The sequence below is a fragment of the Prionailurus bengalensis genome, chromosome C2 (assembly GCF_016509475.1).
Source record: "Prionailurus bengalensis isolate Pbe53 chromosome C2, Fcat_Pben_1.1_paternal_pri, whole genome shotgun sequence".
Classification (NCBI taxonomy): domain Eukaryota; kingdom Metazoa; phylum Chordata; class Mammalia; order Carnivora; family Felidae; genus Prionailurus; species Prionailurus bengalensis.
The window spans coordinates 1,807,376-1,821,197 of NC_057350.1; the positions used below are offsets into that span (position 1 = coordinate 1,807,376).

Consider the following 13,822-nt stretch of genomic DNA (forward strand, 5'->3'; position numbering starts at 1 on the left):
GAAGGGCGCAGGCTCTGGGGTACGTGGGGGCTTGCTGAATGAACGCCTGCAAGCGGTCTCTAGCGGTGGCGCAGAGAGGCGGCTCAGCCTTGGGTCTCCTTCCTTCCCCTGCGGCTCCTCTCAACTGGACGCGTGGCTCCTCACCTTATCCAGGAGTGGGGCTGCCTTGTGAGGCAACACTCACTCACCAGGTCCCCTGTGGTCACCAGAGATGGTTCACCAGACTGGCCTTTGCTTCCTTTTCCTCTGAAAAACCGTGCTGCACTAGCGAAACGAGTGGGCGTGCCTGGGCCTGGCCGGCTGAGCGCAAGCAGGCCAAGGACCAGGTCGATGGACGAGGGCACCGAGGAGGCGGAGAGGCCCTTCTCAGGCGCTAAGACAACGTGTCCATCCTGGTCCCTGACCCCTGCCTGTGGGCGTTCCCCTGGGCGCCCCCGCGCTCCCGTGTGTGCCCTCTGAGCCCCTCGGTGCCTTGTGCTCGCCCCTCCCTTTCCTGTGCGCCCGGGGCCCCTGCGTGTCCTGGGCGTCCCTCTTCCCTGTGCGCCCCCGGAGCCTCCCCCCCAGCCCCCCGGTCTTGCGCTCGCCCTCCCCTTCCTGTGCGCCCCAGGGCCCCTCAGTATCCTGGGCGCGCCCGCCTTTCCCGTGCGCCCCCGGGCCCCTCGGTGCCCCGTGCGGTCCCGCTGTCGGAACGGCCGGATGGCGCGGGGCCGCTCCGTGACGCATTTCCAACCACCAGGAACCTCGGCCCGGCCGAGCGCGCGCCCGACGCCGCGGGGCACGCGCCTCGTGCACGCGCGCCTCCACGTGACCCCCGCGCCGGCCAACCGGCACGCAGGGATTTGGGGGGCAAAGCGCGGCCCCGCGAGCAGTTGCGGCGGGAGAGCGGCGGGCCGAGAGCGTGACTCGCCCGCTCCGGCGCTGCCTGCTTCCCCGCCGCCGCCTCCCGCCGCCGCGCGCAGCCATGTCCGAGGAAAAGCCCAAGGTAAGGGCCGGCGGGCGCGGGGCCGGGGCCCCTGGGTCGGCCCCGCGCTCGCGCCGTCCCCGCCGCCCCCCGCCCCGGTCCGCGCCCGGCACCCTCCGCGCCACCTCGGGATGGAGGGGGAAGGGGAGGCGGTGTCTGCGGGGTTTCCCCGCGCCCTGGGCCTCCTGCCCCTCCCCCCGCACGCCGCGCCGCTCCCCTCCCCCTCCTACCCGGCTCCGCCCCGCCCAGGCCCCGCCCAGGCCCCGCCCTGCTGCTGCTCCGCCCCATCCAGGCTCCGCCCCGGCCCCGCCCCGAGGCGCTCCTCGCCCCACCCAGGGTCCGCCCTGACGGTCCGGGTCCCGCCCCTCGGCTCGTGGGCGCCTTGCCGTTTCCGGAACCTCGCTCGCGCGGACCTTGGACACAGCGGCGGGGGGCGCGGCCCCTGACCGGACCCTCCCAGCCGGGACCCCTGAGCCACCTCCGGATTCACCCCCCCTCTTCTCCCATCCGCGACCCTATCCGGGACCTACCCCTAGCCTTGACCTTTGCCCCACTACCCGTTTCTCTCCGGGGCCGTGCTTTCCCAGGACCTTTCTCGCTGAGACCTTTCCCGGCTGCTGCCCTTTCGGCCCCCCGCGGTCCGCGCCTCCGCCCTGCGGGGTCTGGACGATCCCCCTTATGTCTTCGTAGGGCGCGGAGAGGGCGCACGCTGGGTACCCGCGGCGAGCCCGCCCCAGCCGCGTCCTGCTGCGCCCTCCAGTGTGTGCCCTCCCTTATTCATCGACGTCCTCGGAGTGTGTGCCCGCCCACCTCTCCATCACCTCCTCCGGTGTGCGCTCGGCCCTCCCCGTCGCGTTCTCTACTGTGCACCTCCCCCTTACCTACCGCGTCGGGGTCGCTGACCTGTCTTCTTCCCCATCACACCCTCTGACGTGTGCTCGCCCCTTCCCGTCGCGCCCTCTGGCTCCCTGGTGTTGGCCCCTCACTTCGGTGCGTTGGCAGTCAGTTCTTAGGGGGATCCGACGTTATGTTACCTGCTCTTATTGTGTGTGTGTGTGTATTTTTTGTCTGCATTGTTGGGGTCTATTTTTTTTTTTGCCCAAGTGGAAGATCAGCTGAGCTGAATGCTTTGCATATAGGTGGCCTCCGACATCAGCCTGTTTGGTACTGGAGATGGCACCCCCTCTGCACAGAGACCGGAGCCCAGCCTCCGTACACACAGGAGGCAGAGCTGGGGTTGGGTGGACCCTCCCAGAGCCCCCCGTCAGGCCTTGGTGGAAGCTTGCACCATCCTCGCTGTGACTTGAGAAGAGGTCACACTCCCGCACAGCCTCCTCTTTCCAGATGTGGTCGGAGCCTTTGCTTTTTACCAGCTCAGCCTTTATACCGGTTTCCCATCTTGGGCGGATTGTCTTCAGTGAGGCAAATATAAACGCCTTTACGGTTCTCTGGGGCTTCCTCTGACTGACGCGTAAATACGTGCGGCACTCGGTGTCTTTGCTGTACTTAAACTTTACTGTTAGGTGGTCGCCTTCTATGTTCCAGTTCAGTTGAGTGAACTTGGTTTAGCTACTACTTTAAAGAAAAGATGTTTACTTATTTATTTTGAGAGAGAGCATGCAGGGGAGGGGCAGAGAGAGAGGGAGAGAGAGAACCCCAAGCCGGCTCCGCACTGTCAGCACAGAGCCGGACATGGGGCTCAAACCCGTGAACCATGAGATCGTGACCTGAGCCGAAATCAAGAGTCGGATGCTCAGCTGACTGAGTCCGCCAGGTGCCCCTGTTTTCACTGCTTCTGAACTGAGGCGGGGCTGTGCCCTGTGAGCCTGGAGAGGGCAGGAGGCACGCTCCCAAGCCATCATGGTGCTGGGATAAAACCTTGTGGGTCAGTTGGGAAAACAGCCCCCTCTGGTTGAGGCAGAGGGTTGACCTTAGTGATTTGAGGTCATTGTTTCTTTTCTTTCACTCCTGTTTACTAGGAACTCGCTAGGGGTCCGGGACAGGCCATTGGTTTAGTGTTCCTTCACTAGCAGGGAGAGGGGCTGGTCACCTTCCCTGCCCCCACAGCCCCCGAGGGAGCTGGTGCCCCCAGCACCCTCCCTGAGCCCCTCCTGCCATGTTCCTCCACCTGGACTTGTAGCCACCGCCTGGCTTGTTTGCGTCCTGGGCGCTGTGTCTGTTTGTTTTGATACGTCGGTATCTTTTCGTTAAAAAAGCAAATGCGTTCTCTATCCACATGCAGAAGAATGAAGTTGGACTCTTACCTCACACCATGCACAAAAAAGCAACTTGAAATAGATCGAGAACCCAAATGTAAGACCTGAAACAAAACTCTCAGGAGAAGACCTAGGACAAAAGCTTCCTGACTTTGGACTTGGCAACGACTTCTGGATGTGACAGCACAGGCACAGCAACAGAAGAAAAAAATAGGCAAATCGCACTATTTGAAAATTAAAAATTGTGTGCATCAAGAGACACCATCCGTAGAGTCCGAAGCACCCCACAGAGTGGGAGAAAATATTTGCGAATCATCTGATAATGGGTTAATATCCAGAATATGTAGATCACCCTTAAAAACAGAGCCAAAAAAGAACCTTATTCAAAAATGGACCAAACTCTTGAATAGACATTCCCCCAAAGAAGATCCGCAAATGGCCAAGAAGCACATGACGTATGCTCAGCGTTGCTAACAGGGAAACGCAAATCAAAACCCCAGTGAGACACGCCTCACACCCGCGGGGTGGCCGCTATAAGAAAACAGAAACACGCGTCACTGGTGAGACCGTGCGGCTGTTGGGACGCTTGTGCCCTGATGGTGGGAATGTAAATCGGGGTGGTCACTGGAGAAGCACTACGGGTGTTTCTAAAAAAATTAAAAATAGAATTACCGCATGCCCCTGCGATCCCACTTCGGGGCGTGGGCCCCAAAACCCTGAAAGCAGGGACTCCGAGTCTTCCTTGTTCACCCACGTTCACCGCAGCGTCCTTTGTAATAGCTACAATGTGGAAGCAACCCAAGGGTCCTCAGTTCCACAGGACGAAAAGGGTTCAGGAGATGGATGCGGTGAAGGTTGAAGGGCATCAGGAGTGTATTTCATACCAACCTAAAGTGGTTAAGCAGTAGATTTTATGTGACGTGTATTCTAACACAAGACAAATGGAAAAAAAAAACCCTCTCTCTAAGCGGGTATGAGTGCGGCACCCCGGACTGGATCCCAGACCAGGAAAGGACCTTAGTGGGGACATTGGGAAAATGCCAGGAAAGCTTGGCGTCCCGTTCCTAGAGACGCACGCCAGTGCTGGCTTCTCAGGGGCCAGATGGGTGTGGCGTGTGGGGTGCTGAGGTGAGGGGGAGCCGGCGAGGGGGGTGTGCGGCTGGAGCCCAGTTCTGCACCTTTTCTGTAAATTCCAAAATAAAAGCTTTATTTGAAAAAAAAAAAAAAAAAGCACTCAACAAATGCATCCTTCGTCTCTGGGGAGAGGGGGATGCTCACGGGAGCGCCCCAGCTCCCACCTTGGACACCCCGCTTGCGCTGCCCGCTTGCCCACAGTGGAGTCCATATTCTGGAGAAGGAGGCCACCAGCCGGTCCACCTGTGTCCTGGGGCTGCTGCTCTCCCGGAGCCCTCCGTGTCCCCAGCAACCCGCGTGCCTGGGCACCGAGGGAGGGATAGGAACGGCCGTGGCGGCAGAGGCAGTACAGATGAGCCCTGCCCCCGGCCCGCAGCCCTCGTGGGTCGGATCCGCCCCACAGGACGTGCCGGAGAAAGGCGGGGGTGTGTGACAGTTGACATTAAACTTTATTTCTGAAAGGGCTCAGGCCAGCTTCGTCATTTTGTTCAAAATAAACGACTCCTGTCTTCCCCGGCAGTACCAGATAAGTGAGGTGGCCCTGTGCCCACAGCACCTGCCGTGGCCGCCCTCCATGGCTCTGGGCAGTGGCTCGGGGACCCAGGCACCCCCAAGAGCCTGCTGCTCAGGGTTCTCCTTAATCGTGACCCTTCGTTGTCTTGTCTTCCCAGTCTGTATAAGTCTGTACAACCTGTGAGTATGTGGTTTAAGAGTAATCTTATAACAAAGATGGAATTTTTTTTCTAGACTTACTAAGATTTTTTCCTTTGAATTTAGAATCTGAAAATTTTTTAGATTTGCACTGTTTCCTCTCAGATGCTTAACAAATACAAAAGTGAATTGTGTGTAAAAATGAAACAGTAATAGGAGTGATTCTAGATCGTGGATCTTTAAGAGTTCAGTTTCATTTATTTGTTAAAAAACTTTTTTTTAACATTTACTTATTATTTTTTTTTTCAACGTTTATTTATTTTTGGGACAGAGAGAGACAGAGCATGAACGGGGGAGGGGCAGAGAGAGAGAGGGAGACACAGAATCGGAACCAGGCTCCAGGCTCTGAGCCATCAGCCCAGAGCCCGACGCGGGGCTCGAACTCCCGGACCGCGAGATCGTGACCTGGCTGAAGTCGGACGGTTAACCGACTGCGCCACCCAGGCGCCCCTAACATTTACTTATTTTTGAGAGACGGAGCGTGAGCAGGGGAGGGGCAGAGCGACAGGGGGCGACACCTGAAGCAGGCTCCAGGCTCCGAGCTGTCAGCACAGAGCCTGACTCAGGGCTCGAGCTCACAATCCGCGAGATCGTGACCTGAGCTGAAGTCGGACGATTAACCGACTGAGCCACCCAGGCGCCCCTAGAATTCTGTTCTTTTTAAAGACTTACACCCCAGCAGTTACCCCCAGACTCGCGGGTGAAAACGGCGGCTATTTGGAGATGTGGTCCTGAGACCCGGTTTTGCGTGTCTTTGCAGGAGGGGGTGAAGACCGAGAACGACCACATCAACCTGAAAGTGGCCGGGCAGGATGGCTCCGTCGTCCAGTTCAAAATCAAGAGACACACGCCGCTGAGCAAGCTGATGAAGGCGTACTGCGAGAGGCAGGTGCGTGCAGCCCTGCCGGGGGCCAGGCCGTGTATGTGTGTGCAGTGCGTGTGTCCTGTGTGTGCGCGCGGGTGTGTGCAGTGCGTGTGCATCGCGTGTGCGTGCCCTGCGTGTGTGCATGCGCGTGGTCTTGCTCGGCGGCAGTTATCCGGTGCCCCTGTCGGTCACCGCCATCGGCTCTTCCTCGTGCGCACCTGTCACACCGCCTGTCCTTCCTCCGGAGTCTGGCGGGTCCTCCTGATGCAGCTGGGGTCACGTTCAGCTGCAGAGCAGTGAGTGCGCGCGCGGTTCTCCGGCAGCCAGAACACGTGTGTGTGCACGCCGCCCTCGTCACTGTGGTTTGCAGAAAGTGCTTGATTCCCTCCCTTTGCTCGGCCGTGTGCGCAGTGGAGCGATTGGCCGGCACCCGCCCCCCCCACCCCCCCCACCCCGCGGTGGCAGGCCGGCCGCTGTAGCTGTCCTCCGGGTCAGCAGCGTCTCTATAGACTTGGGGCTCACACAACGCTTGTGCTTCCCGCCGCCGTGTCCCGTGTCCTCGTTCTCGCTCGGGGACTGCCTTCGCCCCGGGGCTCTGCGCCACCCGAGGACCTACGTGGCGGCATCGCTGTGGCATCGCCGTGGCGGGTGGCCCGCCCGGCCTCTGCTCCCTTTGGTGGGAGGCGGTCTTGCTCCGCATGCTTTGCAAATGCTGGTGGTTGGTTGGTTCCCGTCTTGGCTCTGATGATGCCTTGGGCTTGTTCTAAAAAACACTATAAAAATCCTACGTGCCGTCCTCTTTTTCTCCCTTCTTTTCAGACTTGCTCCTCGGAGGCGGTCACTCCCAGCCCCTTCAACTGTTTCTTTCGCTCTTTCTTGGTAAATGGGTTTCTGTTTCTGTTTCTTCATGTTTTTGGCCTTAGAGATTATTTTCCCCCAAGAAGGGTGGAAAGTCCTAGCTCTCTGACCCTGCTGTCTGTCCACGTCCCTGCCCCTGTCCTTCCAGTAGATTGCCCTGGAATGTGCCGGGTTCTGCCGAGGCCCAGGAGGTGCTGCCCCGGAGCCCGGCTCCTGTCCACGTCGGGTTTCTGTTGGTCAGGTGGTGGTCGTGTGTGATTTTCTGGGTGTCCGTCAGTAACGTGTCAGCCACGGTCTCCACAAGTGCCGTACCTCCACAGTACCTGGCCTCGGGCACTGCGGGTGCATCTTTGGCGTCCGGCCGCCCTCCTGCCCCTTCCTGCCCGGGCCACACCGGTGGCACAGCTGTCATCGTGGAGCCCCCCTGGAATCCATCTGGAGGCTTCTTTTGCCTGCATCCTGTGTGTCTTCTGGATGAATCTTCATCCCGTCTCCCAGCATCTTACTCGAAAGGGTTAGCAAGGGCGGCGTCTTTGAGACTCTGTTCTGAAAATGATTTGCTTTTCATGAACCTTCACACTTCACTATTTGGCTGCACGTAGATTTCTAGGTTGAATTTCTAGAAAAGTCATTTTTTTTGGAGTTATCACATCGAGTTCTTCTAATGTTGGTGCAGCGAGTTTGGGGACATTCTGATCCTCTGTCCTTTGAATGCACTTTGCTTTTCTCTGAGAGCTTTTGGGACCTTCTTCTCCTGTCCAGACACCTCGCCCTCATGTGCTTTGAGAGCATGATCGTCCCCTTCACTCTCTTGGTACTTTCTACTTTGTCTTTTCTAAACTAATTTCTACACCCAACGTGGGGCTTGAACTCACGACCCTGAGATCAGGGGTCACATGCTCCACCGCGCCACCGACTGAGCCAGCCAGGCGCCCCTCCGGTACTTTCCATGTAGAAACTTTTCAGTTCAGGAAACACGACTTACGTTGGTTCTTCCGTGACTGGCCTCTCCCGTCCTGTCCCCCGTGTTCGGAACGCCCACGCATGTTGGAGTCACCTCTTCTGGAGCTGTCCCTCGAGATCATTGCTGCCCACCTGGCACTGACCGGGCTTTAGCGTTCCTGACGGTTTTCTTTCCAGAAGATCCTCTCAACTTTCTGCTCCCACCTTATGCGGACAGACCTGCTTCTGTCATGACATCTAATTTCCAAATGGTCTTCATTCCTCCCTGTTCTCTGAGGGTTTCTTTCCCCAGTAGTCGGTATTGCTCGTTTTCTGTGTCCCAGAGGATTTCTAGTGTGTGTGACCTCTGGCCCCTCCCTTCCCCTGGGTCTGGTGCTTTCCTTCCTTGCTGGCTGCATGTCTCACGTGCCTGAGCCTGTCTTCACACGGCCCCCCAGGTCCTGGTGAACTGCTCATATTTAAGAATGCAGCCCAGACAGCTGCTGACCCACTCGCCACCACGGGGTGACCTGCCAGGACTGGTGGTTTTGTGGGGGGGCTCCCAGGCGTCGCAACCTGTGAGGCAGCAGATCTCCCAGAAGGGCCCCCCCCCCCCGGGCTCCTGCCTGTGCCCTGGGGGTGCAGCCGGATGGGCGAAATGGGGCTGCCGTCACTCGTCCCTCCTATCCTGAGTCCAGGGCTCGGCGTTAACCTCTCCAGGAAGTAGACCTTTTGCCCTTGGGAGGTGCCAGCTGCTTGGGGCTTGGGGGGCCCCGATATGGGGGTCCAATAGGAACTTTGAGGCAGTCATCCAAAATCAGCTGCGTGCTACATCTCTGCCTCCGGGTGCCCGTGTGCAGGTCCCTAGGCCTCCAGGGGCTCCCTGTCTTGCCCCCACCGCCACCCTGACCTTGGGGTCTCGTGTCCACAGCCCCGCAGCCCCCAGCCAGCAGCCATGTCGTCTGCCTGCTGGCCCGTCTCCTCTCCTGTTTTCTTTGTCCTTCGTTGTTTTATGTCTTCCCAGGACGTTCAGGGGGAGCAGAGATGCATGTTTTCATGCTGCCTGTTGTGTTCAAGCGAAGTCAGAATTGCTTTTTAAGAGGAGGTGCTTTTTCTCCTCGACCATGTTTGCCGTGCCCTGGGGATGCAAAAGTCTGCCTGTGCTGCTCCCTGGACAGAAACGCTCTGCCGCAGCCCCCTCGGGCCCGGGGGTCAGGACTGCTTCCCACCCGCACGCGGCCCTTGACCACAGGCCTCGTCCTTACCTGACGGCTTCTCTTGGAGGAGTTTAAAAAAACATTTTGTTTTAAACGTTTATTCGTTTTTGAGAGACAGAGAGCATGAGCAGGGGAGGGGCAGAACAGAGAGAGAGGGAGACACAGAATCCGAAGCAGGCTCCAGGCTCCGAGCTGTGAGCACAGAGCCCGACGCGGGGCTCGAACCCACGAGCTTCGAGATCATGACCTGAGCCGAAGTCGGGGGCTCAGCTGACAGAGCCCCCCCAGGCGCCCCTCTCCAACAGTGAAGGATTGTGCTGGCTCCTCGGGGGAAATGAGGGGGTGGGTGGGGCCGGGCACTTGCAGCAGCTGGAGAGTGTCAGAGCAGTGGTTTCTGGAATCATCCCTGCTGGGGCATCACGTGAAAGAGATTGTAGGCCCACTGGCAAGCTTTTATAATCAAGTGGATCAAAAACCTCTATGTTCAGAATTCAGGTGTTTTGAGATAAATGTCTTATTTTTTGGAATTAATGTGTTATCTGGAAATATCTAATGATAATTGGTTTTTCTTTTCAGGGCTTGTCAATGAGACAGATTAGATTCAGGTTTGACGGGCAGCCGATTAATGAAACAGACACCCCTGCGCAGGTACGAAAGCTCCGTGTGTGTGCGCTTTCTGGCTCCTTCCCGCTGCGCTCGACCCGCTCCTGTTGGGAAGGGCTTGAAAGCTGCTGATGGGTGCTCATGCAGAATACTCTTCATTTCTTAATGGTTTTAATTATTAGGTTATTTAACTTTTTTGGTAACGTACATTTCTGAGGGAGAGCGAGAGAGAGACCGAGTGTGAGTGGGGGAGGGGCAGAGAGAGGGAGACACAGAATCCGAAGCAGGCTCCAGGCTTCGAGCTGTCAGCACAGAGCCCTACCTGGGGCTCGAACCTACAAACCGTGAGATCATGACCTCAGCTGAAGTCGGATGCTTAACTGAGCCACCCAGGCGCCCCTAGGTTATTTCATTTTTAAATTCTGAATGTTCTGAAGTTTTTGAAATGAGAAACGTGCACTTGGTCACATAGCATCCTCCACACCGGGGCATGGGGCAGGAGGACCGGGTGCTGAGCGGCTGCGTCTGGGTCATGGACGAGGGTCACGCAGACCCTCCTGGCACCTCTCCCGGATGTGGTTTCCACCCACCCCCCGTCTGGACGCTGAACTTGCAGCTCAGTTACTGTCCTGATTCTCGTGCCCTTTCCATATTTATGCACGCGGGGCATGGGTGCCGAGGACAGGCACAGCCGTCATTATCAGCCACACGGTTTCTCCTCTGCGTAGCCCCCACACCCCCGTCCCGTCACGGTGCATCATGCTGCGGTGAGGAGGGCTTCGGCCTTGAGGTCGGCAGGACAGCCTTGGGCTCGAGAGCCACTGACCCTCACGGAGTCCCCACCTTCTGAGTCTGTAAAGTGGCGAGGGTGCCCGTTTTCTCCCCTTTGCGGAGTTGTGGGAATCGTGGGACTGGTTCGCGTGCGGGGACCGCGCAGCGAGAGGCTGTGTCTCTGCCCGCCCCCGGGTGTCACGCGGCTGGCACTGGGGTCAGGGCCGGAGGCGCTCCCCGCCGGCCCCAGCGCGCCTTCTCTGTGTTTCTGGGAAACGTTACTGCTTCCAGCCAAACAGCCTGTTTCAATTGGCAGAGGCTTCCTTGTGTTCAGAGAAGGGCGGACGAGGCGAGGTGGTCGTGTGCCCTCTGTGGGGGAAAGCAGCAGCAGGCGGGAAACGTTTGTGGCTTCCCTGCCCTGGTCTAGAGGGAGAGGGAAGGGGCAGAGTGGGGCAGCCAGCGGTGCTCCCACGTGTGTGCGGTTTAGATTCAGCCTGCTTTGGAGCTCACGGGCATGACCCCGCTGCGCCTGTCATGAGGTATGTGGTCCTGCTGGTCCCCAGGACTCCGCACCGCTCATTAGAGGCGTCTGATGGGAAAATGATTTTGCGTCATGTTCAGTAAAAGTTGTGTTTATTTCATTTTTTGTCAGAGAGGGGAGAGAGAATCTTAAGCAGGCTCCACGCTCTTGGCACGGAGCCTGACACGGGGCTCGGTCCCGTGACCCTGGGATCACGACCTGAGCTGAAACCAAGAGTCGGACGTTCAACTGACTGAGCTGCCCAGGCGCCCCTCAGTAAAAATTTTAGACACTTGTTTATGTTTAAATGAGACTCAGTTTTTCTTTCTTTCAAAGGTTTTATTTATTTTTTTAAGTAACCTGGGCACCCAACATGGGGCTCGAACTTACAGCTGAGATAGAGTCTCCTGCTGTATGGACTGAGCCAGCCAGGTGCCCCAGAGTCTGACTTTTTCCATCAGCGTCCTTAGCTTTGCATGTTCTTTTGTAAGTTCCGTCAGGGGAGGCTTGGGGGTGGACAGGGCTTCTTGGAGATCCCAAACCAGCATCTTTTCCCTGCACGGTACACACGAGGACGGGTTTGGGGACGGCGTCCTCCAGGGTGAGGAAGACAGGTTCGTTCTGTGACAGTGAGGAAAGTAACCGCTGTCGCTCTCTCCCCGTGCCCGTCACGCCGCCCCCCGCCAGCTGGAGATGGAGGACGAGGACACCATCGACGTGTTCCAGCAGCAGACGGGAGGCTCGCGGGACAGCCGCTGTCGCTAAGGGCGCCACCTCTACAAGGACCGTCCCCACCGTGTCTTCGGCCTTGCGTCTGCTGTTGAATAGTGAACAAGTGGCCATGCCAGTCACAAAGGAGTCTGCAGAGACCCGAGGACAGTCACCAAAATTACTTTCCTCTCTGACATTTTGCGAGGGCAATTCAGAACTCTGTCTGCAGGGGGCCACCGCTGACACCCGGCCAGTCACACTTGTCTTTGTGTAAGATGAGTTGCGAGGTTTCTTTTGGTTTGTTTTTGCTTTCATTTTCGTCCCCCCCCCCCCGCCCCGCCCCAGAACATTGGCCCAAACTGTGGTCTGCAGGTTCAGTTTTCGTCTAGATGGGGATTTTACCCCAGGTATTGAGCGCCCCCCCCCCCCCGCCCCCGCATATTCCAGCTGAGAACTCCCAGCACCACAGTGGGGATGCTTCCGTTGGACAGGTTTTGGGGGCAATTTGGCGATGGAGACAAACTTTCACTATTTCGTATAGGCACAGGTTTTTAAAATGCTAAGTGTTGCATTTTAGAATATGGTAAAGTTGAAGGGAAAATACTGGAATGTGTTTTTGAAAGGTAAAATGAAGGATAACCAGGTCCTTCAGTAACAGGAGCTGGGTGCCCCGCTCCTCGAGTGGCCCTGTGGTCGGGGTCTGGGGTCCAGGAGCCATTGGCACCCACGGCCTGGTGCCCGGTGCCACGGCACGGGCAAAGGTCAACGCAGCAAAAACCCTTCTCCCCTGAATAGAGACGAAAGTAACCCCCACATTTCTCACTTGGTAATAGTGCCGTGGCCTCAGATTTCTCCTCGCATTTGCTTCGGACGAATAATTATGGTCTATATATTAAAAAGCAAGATTCAGTATTGCACTTAACGTTTTTGTGTAAAAGACCTGCTTCCAAGTGTGTTACCAGTGAAGCCCATGGAAGGTTGACCCCGCGTTGCCCTCCTGGACTTGGGCTGTGCTGCTTCGCAAACAGCTACGGGGTTTACGCTTTAGTACGTGATTGCAGTTCTGTGAGATGTTTTGGGATCTGTACCAATTAAGCCCTGATAGTTTTCCTCCTGTCGTTCTGTATGGACCCACTGCTGCCTTGTTCTAGTCCCGGAGTGTGACCATGACCGTCCTCTCTTGCTTGCCTGAAATCTTGCTGAAGATGTTCGCATTTCCTTTGTGTTTTGCTGTTTGGGCATGGGTGGGACGTCTGCTGGCTCTGTTGTGTTTATTCCCCAATTTGTACATTATTTGTTGTCCTTTGCTACTGTAAACAGTAAATATAGTTTGGTATTCTGTCTCTCGGCTTGTCTTCAATACTGCGTTTGGCCATTGGGGCCTAGGTCACAATTCCGTATCTGTACGGACCGTGCAGCGAGGCATGTACGCTTGAAGGCCGGTTATCCAAAAGTAAGTATTCACCTGATGGCTGCCAACCGCATCCTTGCAGCTAAACCCACGCCGGTCCCGGCATTCTCCTGCCGAGGGGGGCACCCCCTCACTCCTCATGAGCTCTCCCAGTCTGCAGCTGAACCAGCGGCATGACACTTTTCCTCTCTGGGGTGTCGTGTGTAAAGACAGGGTAGATTTTGGGGGCAGGTGAATAGGGACGTTGGTCTGGGCTTCTCAAGTTTTTGGTGTTCGAATACAAGGCTACTTTCCCTTGTGCGGTGAACAGCCTACTTACCTACGATATTTTGTATACCCTTACTCTAAAATGTGCGTACTTGGGAGGTTTGTTTGCATTGTTTAATTTCATTCAATTCAGTAAATACTGCCATGCCCAGGTACCGAAGTTGCATCCGTGAACAAATCAGACAGAAACTCCTTGTCCTCATGGAACATGTAAACTCTCTATTTACAGGAGACAGATAACAACAATAAATAAATTTTATATTATGCTAATGGATTATATAGGGCATTATATGGCAAATTCTACAGAATAATAGGTAGGATGTAAATGTGGAGATGAAAACTTGTTTTTTAAAAGGTGTACATGTCTTTGCATGGGAGAGCCATAAAGGAGTAAATGTGTTTACTTTCTTTGAAGCCAGGCAGTGGGGTTCTAAGAAACATAGGTAGATTGCCAAATCACAGTGGGTCATCTGGGAATAGAACCACCATGACATGAAAAAAAGGGCTGTTTATCCCCATGTTACACAATGGTGCAGAAGCCTGAGAAGCAAGGAGCTGGAAGGGGTGACTGGAGAAAGCCACTCCTAGCCTATCCCAGCTAGGGCGCCGCTGCCTCAGGGCCACGCTGGTTGGCA

At 56.5% G+C, this 13,822-nt stretch overlaps 1 protein-coding gene across 2 annotated transcripts; it reads left to right on the forward strand.

Moving 5' to 3' along the window:
- Positions 1 to 767: 767 nt before the first annotated feature.
- SUMO3 (small ubiquitin like modifier 3) lies at positions 768 to 12,852 on the forward strand. 2 transcript variants are annotated; one of them, XM_043593432.1, is made up of 4 exons: positions 768 to 982; positions 5,783 to 5,911; positions 9,481 to 9,552; positions 11,486 to 12,852. In XM_043593432.1, exons 1-4 carry the CDS (start codon positions 962 to 964, stop codon positions 11,561 to 11,563), a joined length of 300 nt encoding a protein of 99 aa, XP_043449367.1. In that variant the 5' UTR covers positions 768 to 961; the 3' UTR covers positions 11,564 to 12,852. The 2 variants fall into 2 exon arrangements, with proteins under 2 accessions (XP_043449367.1, XP_043449368.1); XM_043593433.1 differs by lacking the exon at positions 9,481 to 9,552 and having other exon boundaries at positions 846 to 982.
- Positions 12,853 to 13,822: the final 970 nt, after the last annotated feature.